This window comes from Prionailurus viverrinus, chromosome C2 (genome assembly GCF_022837055.1).
Source record: "Prionailurus viverrinus isolate Anna chromosome C2, UM_Priviv_1.0, whole genome shotgun sequence".
Classification (NCBI taxonomy): domain Eukaryota; kingdom Metazoa; phylum Chordata; class Mammalia; order Carnivora; family Felidae; genus Prionailurus; species Prionailurus viverrinus.
The window spans coordinates 76,821,529-76,834,537 of NC_062569.1; the positions used below are offsets into that span (position 1 = coordinate 76,821,529).

General features: G+C 34.9%; 1 protein-coding gene across 2 annotated transcripts in view; it reads left to right on the forward strand.

Annotated features, from left to right (window-relative positions):
- The window catches only part of VPS8 (VPS8 subunit of CORVET complex), a 249,925-nt gene that overhangs the window by 128,439 nt on the left and 108,477 nt on the right, over positions 1–13,009 (forward strand). For both annotated transcript variants that reach the window (XM_047875159.1, XM_047875158.1), the window contains 4 exons: positions 851–933; positions 1,682–1,766; positions 2,542–2,640; positions 11,927–12,016. In XM_047875159.1, coding sequence (XP_047731115.1) covers positions 851–933; positions 1,682–1,766; positions 2,542–2,640; positions 11,927–12,016 — 357 coding nt within the window. The remainder of the gene's footprint in view (positions 1–850; positions 934–1,681; positions 1,767–2,541; positions 2,641–11,926; positions 12,017–13,009) is intronic.

Genomic DNA, 13,009 nt, shown 5'->3' on the forward strand with positions numbered 1-13,009 from the left:
TCATCACCGTCCATCTTTAGAACTTAATCATGAATTCCTGAACTGAGCCTCCCCATTAAGCAGTAAGCGTTAACTCCCCATTACCACCTTCCCCAGCCCCTGCCAGCCACCATTCTACTTTCTGTCTCTATGAATTTGACTACTTTGGGTACCTCATATAAATAGAATCATATAATATTTATCCTTTTGTGACTGGCTTGTTTCACTTAGCATAATGTTTTTAAGGTTCATCCATGTTATTTCATGTGACAGAATTCCATTCTGTTTTAAGGCTGAATAATATTCCATTATATGCATATACCATAATTTGTACATCCATTCATCCATTAATGGACATTTGGGTTATTTCTACCTTTTGGCTGTTATGAATAATGCTGTTTTGAAAAACCCTAATGTTTAAATAGAAAAATTAAACATGTAAGCATGGATACTACCTATGGACAGTAGATTTTAAAGAACCGTGAGACATGAAAGCACCAGACAAAAATTCACTTCTTGAAAGAATATATATGGACATTTTTGGCTTAGTGGAGGGTAAGATATTAGAATATTAGATATTCTAATAAGGATTTATTTACAAACACTGTGGCATTTCTTCCATGTTTGAAAAATAGAACCATTTATCTTTTTGTAAGACTTCATTACAATGTGATCAACATAAGGGTACCTCCTGGTACTTCGTATATGGGAAAGCCAAGTCAAAACATCAACTAATAAGACCAAAAAAAAAAAAAAAAAAAAAAAAAAAAAAAAGGAAAAGTTACATTTTGTGTGGCTGAATGGACTCTTAGAGAGTTAGTAAATAAAAGTAGATTCCAAAGTGTTTTACTCATTTATTTTAAATATTCAGGTCCTTTTAGAATTGCTGCAGGCTGGAGGCATAGTTCAGTTTGAAGAGAGTCGGCTCATCCGTATGGCAGAAAAAGCAGAGTTGTAAGTTGTTTTTAAGGCATACATTAGTCCCCATAGAATTACTAAGTGAAACTTCTGTAACTGGAAGCCTGGTTTATTGATAAGTTACCAATTTTTAATTAAGAAAAGCTATGCAAATAACAACAAAAAAACCTAAGTGCAAAGTTTTTGTCTTTCAAGTCTAGAAATGAGTAAGTAACATTTGCAAAAATTAACAACGAGTAAATTTGAAGTGTTTGTACATTTGTTTTAGTGTGAAAAAGAAACAACAGTCTTATGATTTATAATTTTAGTTTTATTTACTTAAAATTTCCATCATTTTATAGATTTTTGAGTTGCCTTATTCATACATATTCTAAACAATGCAGAATTTAACATAGCAAATGAATATGATGTGTTAACACTACTATTTATCTGATTTGTTGAATATTTCATTTGACATATTTAATTGTCAACAGAGAAAATTCATATAGTTAATTGATAACTAATATTTTAACTATTTTTTGTGTGACACATTATTGCTTTAACATTTATTTTGTACCCAGCTTTGAAATTTCTTATAAACTGAGTGTTCAGCAGCATCTTAAACCTGTGTTTAGAGGAATGGCAGATACTACTCTCCCTTAGCTACTGTAACTTCATTTCACAGTAGAAATCAAATCTGTATTCATTTTTCTTAATACCAACTTCTATGAGCAAACTTCTTGAAACAATAAGCTAATAACCACTGCCTGTTTGGTACTCTGAACTTTTTCCTTTTATGTTCTAGCTATCAAATTTGTGAGTTTATGTATGAACGAGAACACCAGTACGACAAAATTATTGATTGTTACTTACGTGATCCACTGAGGGAGGTGAGTTATGAGACTACTTTACCCTTTTTTCTTGCTCAGTCTTCCCCTCCCCTTATTGAGTAGAAATAACTAGTAAGTAGGTATAACTATTCAGTACACCTATTGGGACATGTTTGCTGATTCAAGGTTTTTTTTTCATTTATTCAACAGATTTTTTTTTTTATCAAGTGCCTACTATTAGCCAAGTATACATTGATCATTAAAACATATATTTTCTATAATTTTAGAACTTAGAGTTTAGTGATGGAGACTGACCATAAGGAAACCATATATGTAATCACAGATTGTGATGAGTGCTAGGAAGGAGAAAATGGGTGCAACTTGAGAAGATGTTGGGGGAACTGACATACACAGAGCAGCCAGGGAAGGAATCTCGGAGGAGGTGACACACAGACTGAGTTTTGGAATTTGAGATGAAGCCAGTCAAGCAAAGAGCCAGTGGAAAAAGTATTCCAAGATAGGGACAAGGGCAGGAATGGTGTGAGATTGAATTGGGAATGTGGATAGGAACCACTAAAGACAAAAGTATGATATTCTTTCATTAGCTTAATGAAATGGGGACCAAAATTAATTGGAATGGATTTGCTCCTGCCAGGAGTCTATCCTAAACTTTAAAAAATGACTCATTGTCTTTAGTGTCAGTTTCCCAGCAGTTTATCTACAAGTGGTTTTCCATCTCCAAATAATAGATACTTACCAAGACAGGTACAGATAGTAGATAGTGACTCAGTATTGCTTCAGTGAATGAATGAATATATTGCCTTGTGTTTTTCAGGAAGAAGTCTTTAACTACATTCACAATATCTTATCCATTCCTGGACACAGTGCAGAGGAAAAGCAGTCTGTATGGCAGAAAGCAATGGATCGTATTGAGGTGCTGAGCCAACAAAGTTTCTTAAACTTCCCCATTTGGATGGATATCTCCCAAATTAAGTGTATGCTAACTAAGCAATAGCAGGTGTCATATTATTAAGTTGATCTAATTGAAAATTAACTTTTTTCACATAATTTATTTTACCTCATATTTGTATTCATAAAGTCCATGTCATATACAATGTATTATATCATAACTTCTGAAAATAACCTAAGTTCAATCAGCTGGTTGACAAACTGGAATATTAGTGGGTTCTTAACAGCCTTCTTAGAATGATTCTGGGAGTAGTACTTGTCTTTGCACCTGATATGTGATAGGGAGCCATTCCCCCCAGTCACCCAGTGGACTTTTAGAAACATTACTGCAGTACATTATTCTCTCTGATGCATTTCCCTCTCCATATGTAACAGAACAACGTTTCCGATTTTCTTTATGCATGCTGTTTTACAAGAATACAGGAGTTGACTTTAGAGCAAGAACTTCTTTTTAAAAAACAAGCTTATAGATGCTTAAGTGGAGAGACTAATACGTGTGATCATGATGAATCTGAAGAGAGGTCCCAGAATCAGTCCTCACGTTCATTTCCTTAGGTTCATCCTGTACACAACACCTCAGAAACCAACAGATCTATAGGTTTTTTGAATCTATTCTGTTTTATGGATTACTGGTAATTGAAAAAAAAAAAAACTATGACAAAAGATGCTGAGATAATCCTAGTTTTGGAGATAAGAGATTACAAAGTTTTTCTTCCTGTAGCAAGGGTCAGCTGATGGGGGAACTTCTGGTGATGGGTTTAGAGATGTAGTGAAAGATATGATTATTCAGTATCTTTAAAAAAAAAAAATGTCATCCATATGGAAAATGATAAGAAAGGATGAGCTCTGAAACATTGCTTGTGATGTGAATTCTTTGTTCTAGTTCCCAGTGGTTATAAAGTTTAGAGAGATCAGAAATGTGAACAGCATCTTATGGGAAACATGTGGTGTGCAAGGTGGCTCAGTCAATCACCAGATATGTGGTCTGAAGTAATTGCCACACTTTTTTATCTGTAGGATTGAGAACATATATGTTATTTAATGTTACCATATTCCTGCTAACAAGATGAATGAATATATCTTGGTGGAAAGAACTCAAGAAAACCTTTCCCTATTTTCAGTTGTATCTTTTTTCCTTTAATCATTTTGTATTCTTTTTCCTTTCATCATCCCCTTTGTCCCCGTAGTTACATTATGGCTCATTCTTCATTTCACTTCATCTGCATTATGCAGTGGTTTGAGCACATGGACTCCAGACATCGGAAAATGGAGCTATGTCTCTGCATAATGTGAAACGTGATGAATTAATCAATGAGCAAACAAATTACTCAGCAGAAAACTCATATTGGAGAAACTAGAAGGGTTTTTGTTGCACAACAATTATTTCTGCTGACTGTTTTCTCCACATCTGCACATTTTTTCACCTTGAACTTTTTAATATCTCTTAAGGCCACAATTACAAACATACAGATTTTTTGTTGAAGGACTTCTGTGGCTGCAGTAATGTGAATAAAGTCAATATTCAATGTGTAGGGGGAAACATCCTCATCATAAAATTTTCTGACAGTATACACAGTGTATAGATTTCTTAATACTCTGGAGTTATAGACCTCTTGTGAGAATCTAATGAAAGATTTGGACCTGTGGCACATAATATTTTGCATGTGCACAGATACATAATTTTGTTTATTATTGCAGGGATCCATAGACTCCCTAAAAGGCATTCTTAGATTGGGCCTGTGGATTCCAGGTAAAGAATTGCTAGTTTCGATGCTTTTTCCAATATGGACAAAACATGTTCCGTTAGATTTTTTAAAATATTTTTCATTTTAAAATATGTAAGCATCCCCAAAAAGTTCATAAAACAAATGTACAACTTAATAATACATTTAAAAAGCAAACGTCCCAGGCCCAGGTCAAGAAATTGAATTACTTCCAATACACCAGACCCTTTTTGTGTATCCTTTCCTGATCAGAGTCTCTTGCTTCCCCTAATATGCCCAGGATCCTGATAATCCCAGGTTTTTCTGATAATCTCCTGTCTTTCTATATATTGCTACTGTACACGCCTGCATCCCTAAAAAGACATATGTTTGTTTTGCCTTTTTCTGAACTTCAGTAAATGAAGTTCTACTCTATGAAGTTTGTATATTCTGTTGTAGGTAGCTGTGGTTCATTTTAATTCTTGTGTAGTATTCCATTTTACAAGTATATTACAATTTATTCATTTCTACTGTTAGTGAACATTTCTATTCTTTCTAGTTTCTATTAAAAATAGTCATTCTGGGGGTACCTGGGTGGCTCAGTCGGTTGGGCGGCCGACTTCGGCTCAGGTCATGATCTCACGGTCCGTGAGTTCAAGCCCCGCATCGGGCTCTGTGCCGACAGCTCAGAGCCTGGAGCCTGTTTCAGATTCTGTGTCTCCCTTTCTCTGACCCTTCCCTGTTCATGCTCTGTCTCTCCCTGTCTCAAAAATAAATAAAAAACGTTAAAAAAATTTAAAAAAAAAAGTAAAATAAAAATAGTCATTCTGTGATCATTATACATGCATCTTAAGCACAGCATTTCTTGAGAGCAGCCTAGCATTACAGCATCAGCTGAGAACTTGATAGAAAGGTAGTTTCAGTCTTTGCTCACACCTAGTGAATCAGAAACTCTGGAGTTGGGGCCCAGCATTATGGTTCAATAAGCCCTCCAGGTGATTTTGAGGCATGCTAATAACATTTGACAATCTCTACTCTTGGGCCTATAATTGCCAGTTAATTGGGATAAGTATATTCAACTTCACCAGATGCTGGCATTGTATGAGATTTCCCATTAGCTCTTTATCCTTGTTAGACTTTAAAATGTTGCCAATCTAGGGACGCCTGGGTGGCTCAGTTGGTTAAGTGTCCAACTCTTGATTTTGGCTCAGGTCATGATCTCATGGTTCGTGAGTTTGAGCCCTGCATCGGGCTCTGTGCTGACAGTGCAGAGCCTACTTGGGATTCTGTCTGTCCGTTTTCCCTGTCCCTCCCCTGCTGTCTCTTTGTCTCTTTGTCTCTTTGTCTCTCTCTCTCTCTCAAAATAAGTTAAAAAAAACTTTAAAAAAATAAGATTTTGCCAATCTAGTGCATGTATAAGGATATTTTATTATGTTTAAAACTTGCATACCCTTAATTACTAATGAGATTGATAGCCTTTCATTGTTTATTAGATTTAAATTCTCTTTCTGTGATGTGTCAGTTCAAGTCTTTGGCCCATTTTTCTATTAGAATGTCTCTTGTACTTATAGGAGAATTTCACGCATCCTGGATATTAGTCTTTTTTCAGTGATACGTGTTATAGTTATCTTTCACTCTGTGGCTTTTTTATGTAGTTCTTTTTAAGAAAAGTTTTTTTTTTTTTAAGTAATCAAATCAGTTTTTTCCTTCTAGACCGAAGGAGAAATTCTCTTATATTATTGTCTAAGAGCTTTCTTGTTTATTTTGGTTTGTTTTTGAATCTTAGGTGCACTTGAAAGCAGTTTTTGTACAGATGTAAGGGGGGTGTCCAATTATTTTTTAAAATATGGATGTCCAGTTTTCCCAGCAACAGTTAGCTATTTTAAAAGGTTACCTTTCTCCATTGTTCAACAGTGTTACTTTGTCAGGAGTATATCAAGGATGTATATGTTTGTTTTCCAGCACTCTATTCTGCTTCACTGCTCTATTTGTCTCTGCATTGGTACAGCACTATTAAATATTACTGCTTTATAATTAATCTTGACATCTTTAAGGGAGTGTTGGCTATTTTTAAAAATTTATGTATTTATTTTGAGAAAAAGAGCAAGTGAGCATATGCGTGTGAGTGGGGGAGGGGCAGGGAACAAGAGAATCCCAAGCAGGCTCTGTCACTGCTGAGCTGAATGTGGGGCTTGAACCCACAAACAGTGAGATCGTGACCTGAGCCAAAATCAAGAGTTGGACATTTAACCACCTGAGCCATCTAGGTGCCCCAAGAGTATTGGCTATTCTTGACCTTTTATACTTTTATTTCTTAATTTCTAAATTTTAATTCCAATATAGTTAACACACTATATTATATTATATCATGTGTACAATATAGTGATTCATCAGTTCTGTACACTACTCCATGCTCATCGTGTTAAGTGTACTCTTTAATCTCCATCTATTCCACCCATCCCCCACCCATCTCTGTTCTGGTAACCTTCAGTTCTCTATAGCTTTTTTAGTTTTTTGGCTTGTCTCCTTTTTCCTTTGTTTTGTTTCTTAAATTCCATATGAGTGAAATTATATGATATTTGTCCTTCTCTGACTGATTTATTTCACTTAGCATTATACTCTCTCCATGTTGTTGCACATGGCAAGATTACATTCTTTTTTATGGCTGAATAATATTCCAGTGTATACCATCTTTTCTTTATCCATTCATCTGTCAAAAGACACTTGGACCTTTTCCATAATTTGGCTATTGTAAATGAGGCTGCAGTAAATATAGGGGTTCATATATCTTTTCAAATTAGTGTTTTCATCTTCTTTGGGTAAATAACCAGTAGTGGAATTACTGTATCATACAGTAGTGCTATTTTTAATTTTTTGAGGAACTTCCACACTATTTTCCACATCAGTGTGCATTCCTACCAACAGTGCACTAGGGTGCCTATTTCTTCACATCCTCACCAATGCTTGCTGTTTCTTGTGTTTTTGATTTTAGCCATTCTGACAGGTATGAGGTGATACCTCATTGTGGTTTTGATTTGCATTTCCCTGATGCATTTCCCTGACGATAAGTGATGTTGAGCATCTTTTCATATGTCTGTTTGCCATCTGTATGTCATCTTTGCAGAAATGTCTGTTGATGTCTTGTGGCCATTTTTAATTGTATTATTTTTTTTTTTTGGTGTTGAGTTATACAAATTTCTTTATGTATTTTGGGTACTAACCCTTTATCGGAAAAGTCACTTGTAAATATCTTCTCCCATTCAGTAGGTTGTCTTTTTGTTTTGTTGACTATTTCCTTTGCTGTGCAGAAGCTTTTTATTTTGATGTAGTTCCAATAGCTTATTTTTGTTTTTGTTTTTCTCATGCCTCAGGAGACATATCTAGGAAAATGTTGTTATGGCCAATGTCACAGAAATTACTGCCTGGGTTCTCTTGTAGGATTTTTATGGTTTCAGGTCTGACATATAGGTCCTTAATCTATTTTGAGTTCATTTTTGTGTATGGTGTAAGAAAGTGGTCCCATTTCATTCTTTTGTGTGTAGCTGTCCAGTTTTCCCAGCACCATTTGTTGAAGAAGCTGTGTTTTTTCTATATATAGATTTCTATATATAGATTTTGTATCCTGTGACCTTACTGAATCCATTTACCCATTCTAGTAGTTTTTTGGTAGAGTCATTAGCATTTTCTATAATATATAGTATCATGTCATCTGCAAATAGTGAAAGTTCTACTTTTTCCTTACCAGTTTAGATGCCTTTTATTTCTTTTCCTTGTCTGATTGTTGTGGCTAGAACTTGTAGTACTATGTTGATTAAAGTGGTGAGAGTGGACATCCTTCTCTTGTTCTTGATTTTAGGGGAAAAGCTCCCTGTTTCACCATTGAGTATGATGTCAGCTGTGGATTTTTCATCTATGGCCTTTATTATGATGAGATATATTCCCTGTAAACGTACTTTGTTGAGGGTTTTTATTATGAACGAATGTTGTACTTTAAAGTGCTCTTTCTGTAGTTATTGAAATGGTCATATGGTTTTTATCCTTTTTCTAGTTGATGTGATGTATCATGTTGATTGTTTTGTGAATGTTGAACCACCCTTGCATACTGGGAATATAATATACCCCATTTGATTGTGGTCAATGATGTTTTTAATATATTGGTAGATTCAGTTTGCCAATATTTTGTTAAGAATTTTTGCATGTGTGTTTGTCAGAGATATTGAACTGTAGTTCTGTTTTTCATTGGGTCTTTATCTGGTTTTGGTATCAGAGAATGCTGGAATGAATTTGGAAGCTTTCCTTGCCCTTCTAATTTTTTTTTTTTTTAATGTTTATTTATTTTTGAGAGAGTGAGAGAGAGACACAGCAGGATCAGGGAAGTGGCAGAGAGAGAGGGAGACACAGAATCCGAAACAGACTCCAGGCTCCTAGCTGTCAGCATAGAGCCTGACGTGGGGCCTGAACTCACAAACCGTGAGATCGTGACTAAACTGAAGTCGGATGCTCAACCAACTGAGACACCTGGGTGCCCCTTTCCCTTCTGATTTTTGAAATAGTTTGAGAAGAATAGGTATTAACTTTTCTTTAAATGTTTGGTAGGATTCACCTGTGAGGCCATCTGGTCCTGGACTTTGGTTTGTAGGGAGTTTTTTGATTACTGATTCAATTTCATTGCTGGTTATTGATCTGTCCAAATTTTCTGTTCCTACCTAATTCAGTTTTTGGAGATTATATGTTTCTAGGAATTTATCCATTTCTTCTAGGTTGTCCAATTTGTTGTCATATAATTTTTCATAATATTCTCTTACAGTTTGTTTTTCTGTGGTGTCTGTTGTTATTTCTCCTCTTTCATTTTTGATTTTGTTTATTTGAGCCCTCTCCATTTTTTTTTCTGTTTTGTTTTTTGGATGAGTTTGACTTAAAGCTTATCAATTTGTTGATTTGTGTCAAACAACCAGCTCCTGGTTTCATTGTTCTGCTCTGTTTATTTTAGTTTCTATATCATTTATTTCTGCTCTGATCTTTATTTCCTTCCTTCTACTGTTTCGGGTTTTCTTTGTTGTTCTTTTTCTAGCTCCTTAGATATAAGATTAGGTTGTTTATTTGAGATTTTTCTTGGTTCTTGAGGTTGGCTTGTATTGTTATATGCAACAGCTTTTGCTGCATCTCAAAGCTTTTGGACCTTGTGTTCTCATTTTCATTTTCCATGTTTTTTTATTTACTCTTGTTTCTTGGTCGACCCATTCATTGTTTAGTAACATGTTATTTAACTCCATGTATTTGTGGTCTTTCCACACTCTTTCTTTTGGTCGATTTCTAGTTGCATAACATCGTGGTTGGAAAAGATGCATTTCAATCTTTTTGAATTTGTTTAGACTTGTGGCCTAACATATGATCTACTCTGGAGAATGTTTCATGTGCCATTTGAAAAAAATGTGTATTCTGCTGTTATAGGATACAACGTTCTGAATATATCTGTTAAATCTATCTGGTTCAACGTGTCATTCAAAACCACTATTTCCTTGTTGATTTTCTGTTTAGACCATCTTGTCCACTAATGTAAGTGGGGTGTGAAATTTCCCTATTATTGTGTTACTATCAGTTACTTTCTGTTTGTTACTAACTGCTTTATGTATTTGGGTGCTTTCATGTTGCTTGCATAAATATTTACAATTGTATCTTATCGGATTGTTCCCTTTATAATTATATAGTGTCGTCTTTTTTTTATTTTTATTTTTTGGTTTCTTTTTACACTCTTTGTTTAAAGTCTAGTTTGTCCAAAATAAATTAAAGAAAGCTACCTCAGCTTTCTTTTTACTTTTATTTGCATAATAAATTCCTTTCTATCCCTTCACTTTCAATCTGCATGTGTCTTTAGGTCTGAAATGAATCTCTTATAGGCAGCATTTAAATGGATCTTGTTTTTTATCCATTCTGTCACCATGTGTCTTTTGATTGGAGCATCCAACCCATTGCATTCACAGTAATTATTGATAGGTATTTACATACTGTTGTTTGTTATGCATCTTATGGTTGTTTTTGTAGTTTTTCTCTGTTCCTTTGTTCCAATGCTCTTTTCTTTCATGGTTTGTCGACTCTGTTTAGTGATATACTTGGATTCCTTGTACTTTATTTTTTGCATACCTATTACTGGTTTTCGATTTGTGGTTACCTTAGGCTCATATGTAACATCTTATGCACATAGCAGTCTATGTTAGGTTGATGGTCACTTAAGTTTGAGCCCATTCTTTAGTCCCTTCCCTCCCAGGTTGTAAGTATATTGTGTCAGACTCTGTATCCTTTTATTTATTTTATGGAAGTCTTCTCTTTCTGGTATGCTAACAGTTTTTTCATGAAGGAATTTTTCACCTTTTCTTTCTTATTCTATATTTATGGTAAATCTTACTGATATTAAATCAGACTTGAGTTCTGTGGATAAATGCAACTTGATCCTGATCTTATCCTTTTAAATATTATTGGATTTTGTTTTGTTTTAGGATGCTTATATCAATGTTCATGATTAAGACTGATCTGTAGTTCTCCTTTCTTATATTGTCCTATTGGGTTTAGGTACCAAAAATTTTGCTAGTGTTATAAAATGTGCTGAAGTTGTTGTTTTTCCTGTTCTCTGTAAGAGGCTAATTAATGTTGGAAATTGTCTCTTCCTTAAATAGTTGCTCGAACTCACCAGGGAAGCTGTTTGGGCCTGGAGTTTTCCATATGGAAAAATTTTGAGTATTCATTCAGTTTCTTTAGTAGCTAAAAATCAATGTAGGTTTTTTCTCATTGCTAACTGTTAATTGACTGTTACTGCAGTCACAATAACTTGTCTAATTTTTATTTGACAATTTACCATGTTGATCTCTAGTCGGTGTTTGCATTTTATCAACATGAACATGCAATTGGAATGGTAGATGAGTAGGTTACAGAAAACAAGTTAGAAGAGAGTTTCAGGAACATAAGTAGCCAGTAATGTCTAGGAAGGTTCAAGGAGGGGGCAGATTGGAAGTCTTAAATTTGACAGAAATGGATCTTATTAACAGCAGTTAATAAACAGCGGTCAACCTCTTAGTCTCATTTAAGACTTGTGAGCTTACATTGTTTTAAGATACTCCTTGTTTCAAAATCCACTGGCATCAGAAGTAAAGTTTTCAAATTCGTAGCTAGAAAATTTGCAACTATACTCTTTTTTCCTTGTTTCAAGTTATTACTTTAAGCTCCAGGGTGAAATTCACCGGCAGGAAATTTAGGAAAGCTTTTGTTCCTTCTGTTCATCCTGTAGATATCAAGGCTTACATCCAGAGTTTTAGTGCTTTCATTTACTAAACATTCTGAATTACGTTTTATATCAAAATGTAATTTTTTACATGGCATATTTCTAATTTTGTTTATTTGCAATGTGCCTTTAAATTGAGACCTTATAGTGAGGTCTTCTGAAGTGCAGTGTAGAAGCTCTTGAAAATGCTGAAGTACGTAATCATGCTTCACATCTATGGAAATTCTATTTAAACTTAACATTAAAGATCATTTTCTCTTTCTCTTTCACTTTAGGAACTTGTATCCCTGAAGCCCTGTAAAGCTGCAGAGCTGGTTGCTACTCACTTTTCTGAACAGATTGAAATAGTCATTAAAAAACTTCAGGTAAATATTGCAAAAATATATGGGGAAGAAACATGTAGTAGAAAGACAATTATTGAATATCCACCTATGAGCTTTTGATTGTGGTAATTTCTTCAATAGATAGTTGCCATTTAAGCAGTTTCTGCACTGTGTATGTGTATATTTGGGAGCAGTTGTGTGATAATCTCTACATCTAGAAACAAGGGAGTTCATCTTTCTGCATATTAAATAGTAACATCACAGAAACAGAACTGTACCCTATACTTATTTTAGAATTTGTAATCCACAGAAGATCCCCCCCCCCTTTTTTTTTTGGCTATAGGAACTATAGCTGTATTCTCTTTGAGGCTGATGTTATTTATTATTCATTCAGATGTGTAATTCTCAAAGTGGGTTAATGCTGACTATTTAGAATTTTTCTTGGAAAATCTTAACTACAGTACAGTTATATTAATGTCGAATATTGAGATGCTCAGTTTGAAATACTATTTAGTGGACTTACTATTCCACTTGTCACTATCATTGCAGTGCTAGTAGTGAGTTTTGTTCATTGTCATTATGGCCTCAAGTGATAGAGGTAGACAATAGGGCAATGACAGCAACATAAAGCATGACCCAGAGTCCCCAAGTGGCAGTGATTGTAGGAAGGAATAACTATACAAGATGAAAACCAAAGCAGTGAGGTGGGGGCAGCTGGCATGAGAGACAAAGATGGAATTTATTAACTTAAACACTTATGGCCCCACGATGTACCACAGTATGGTAGGCCTTGGGTGACAAATAAAAATGCAGTCTTTTAATTTTTCTTGTGGAGGAAAGAAGCACTTATATAGCCAAAATGCAAGGTTATAAGTGCTACACCAGACACAGGGGCAAAGTACTGTAGGAACATGAGGAGTAAGAGGAGACCGCCATCTGTGAGGTCAGACAAGAGCTCCCAGAAATGCCCGGGCTGGGTCTTGAGTGATTGGCATCAGTTTTCTAGGCAGAGAATTGAGAAGCACTTTCTAGATA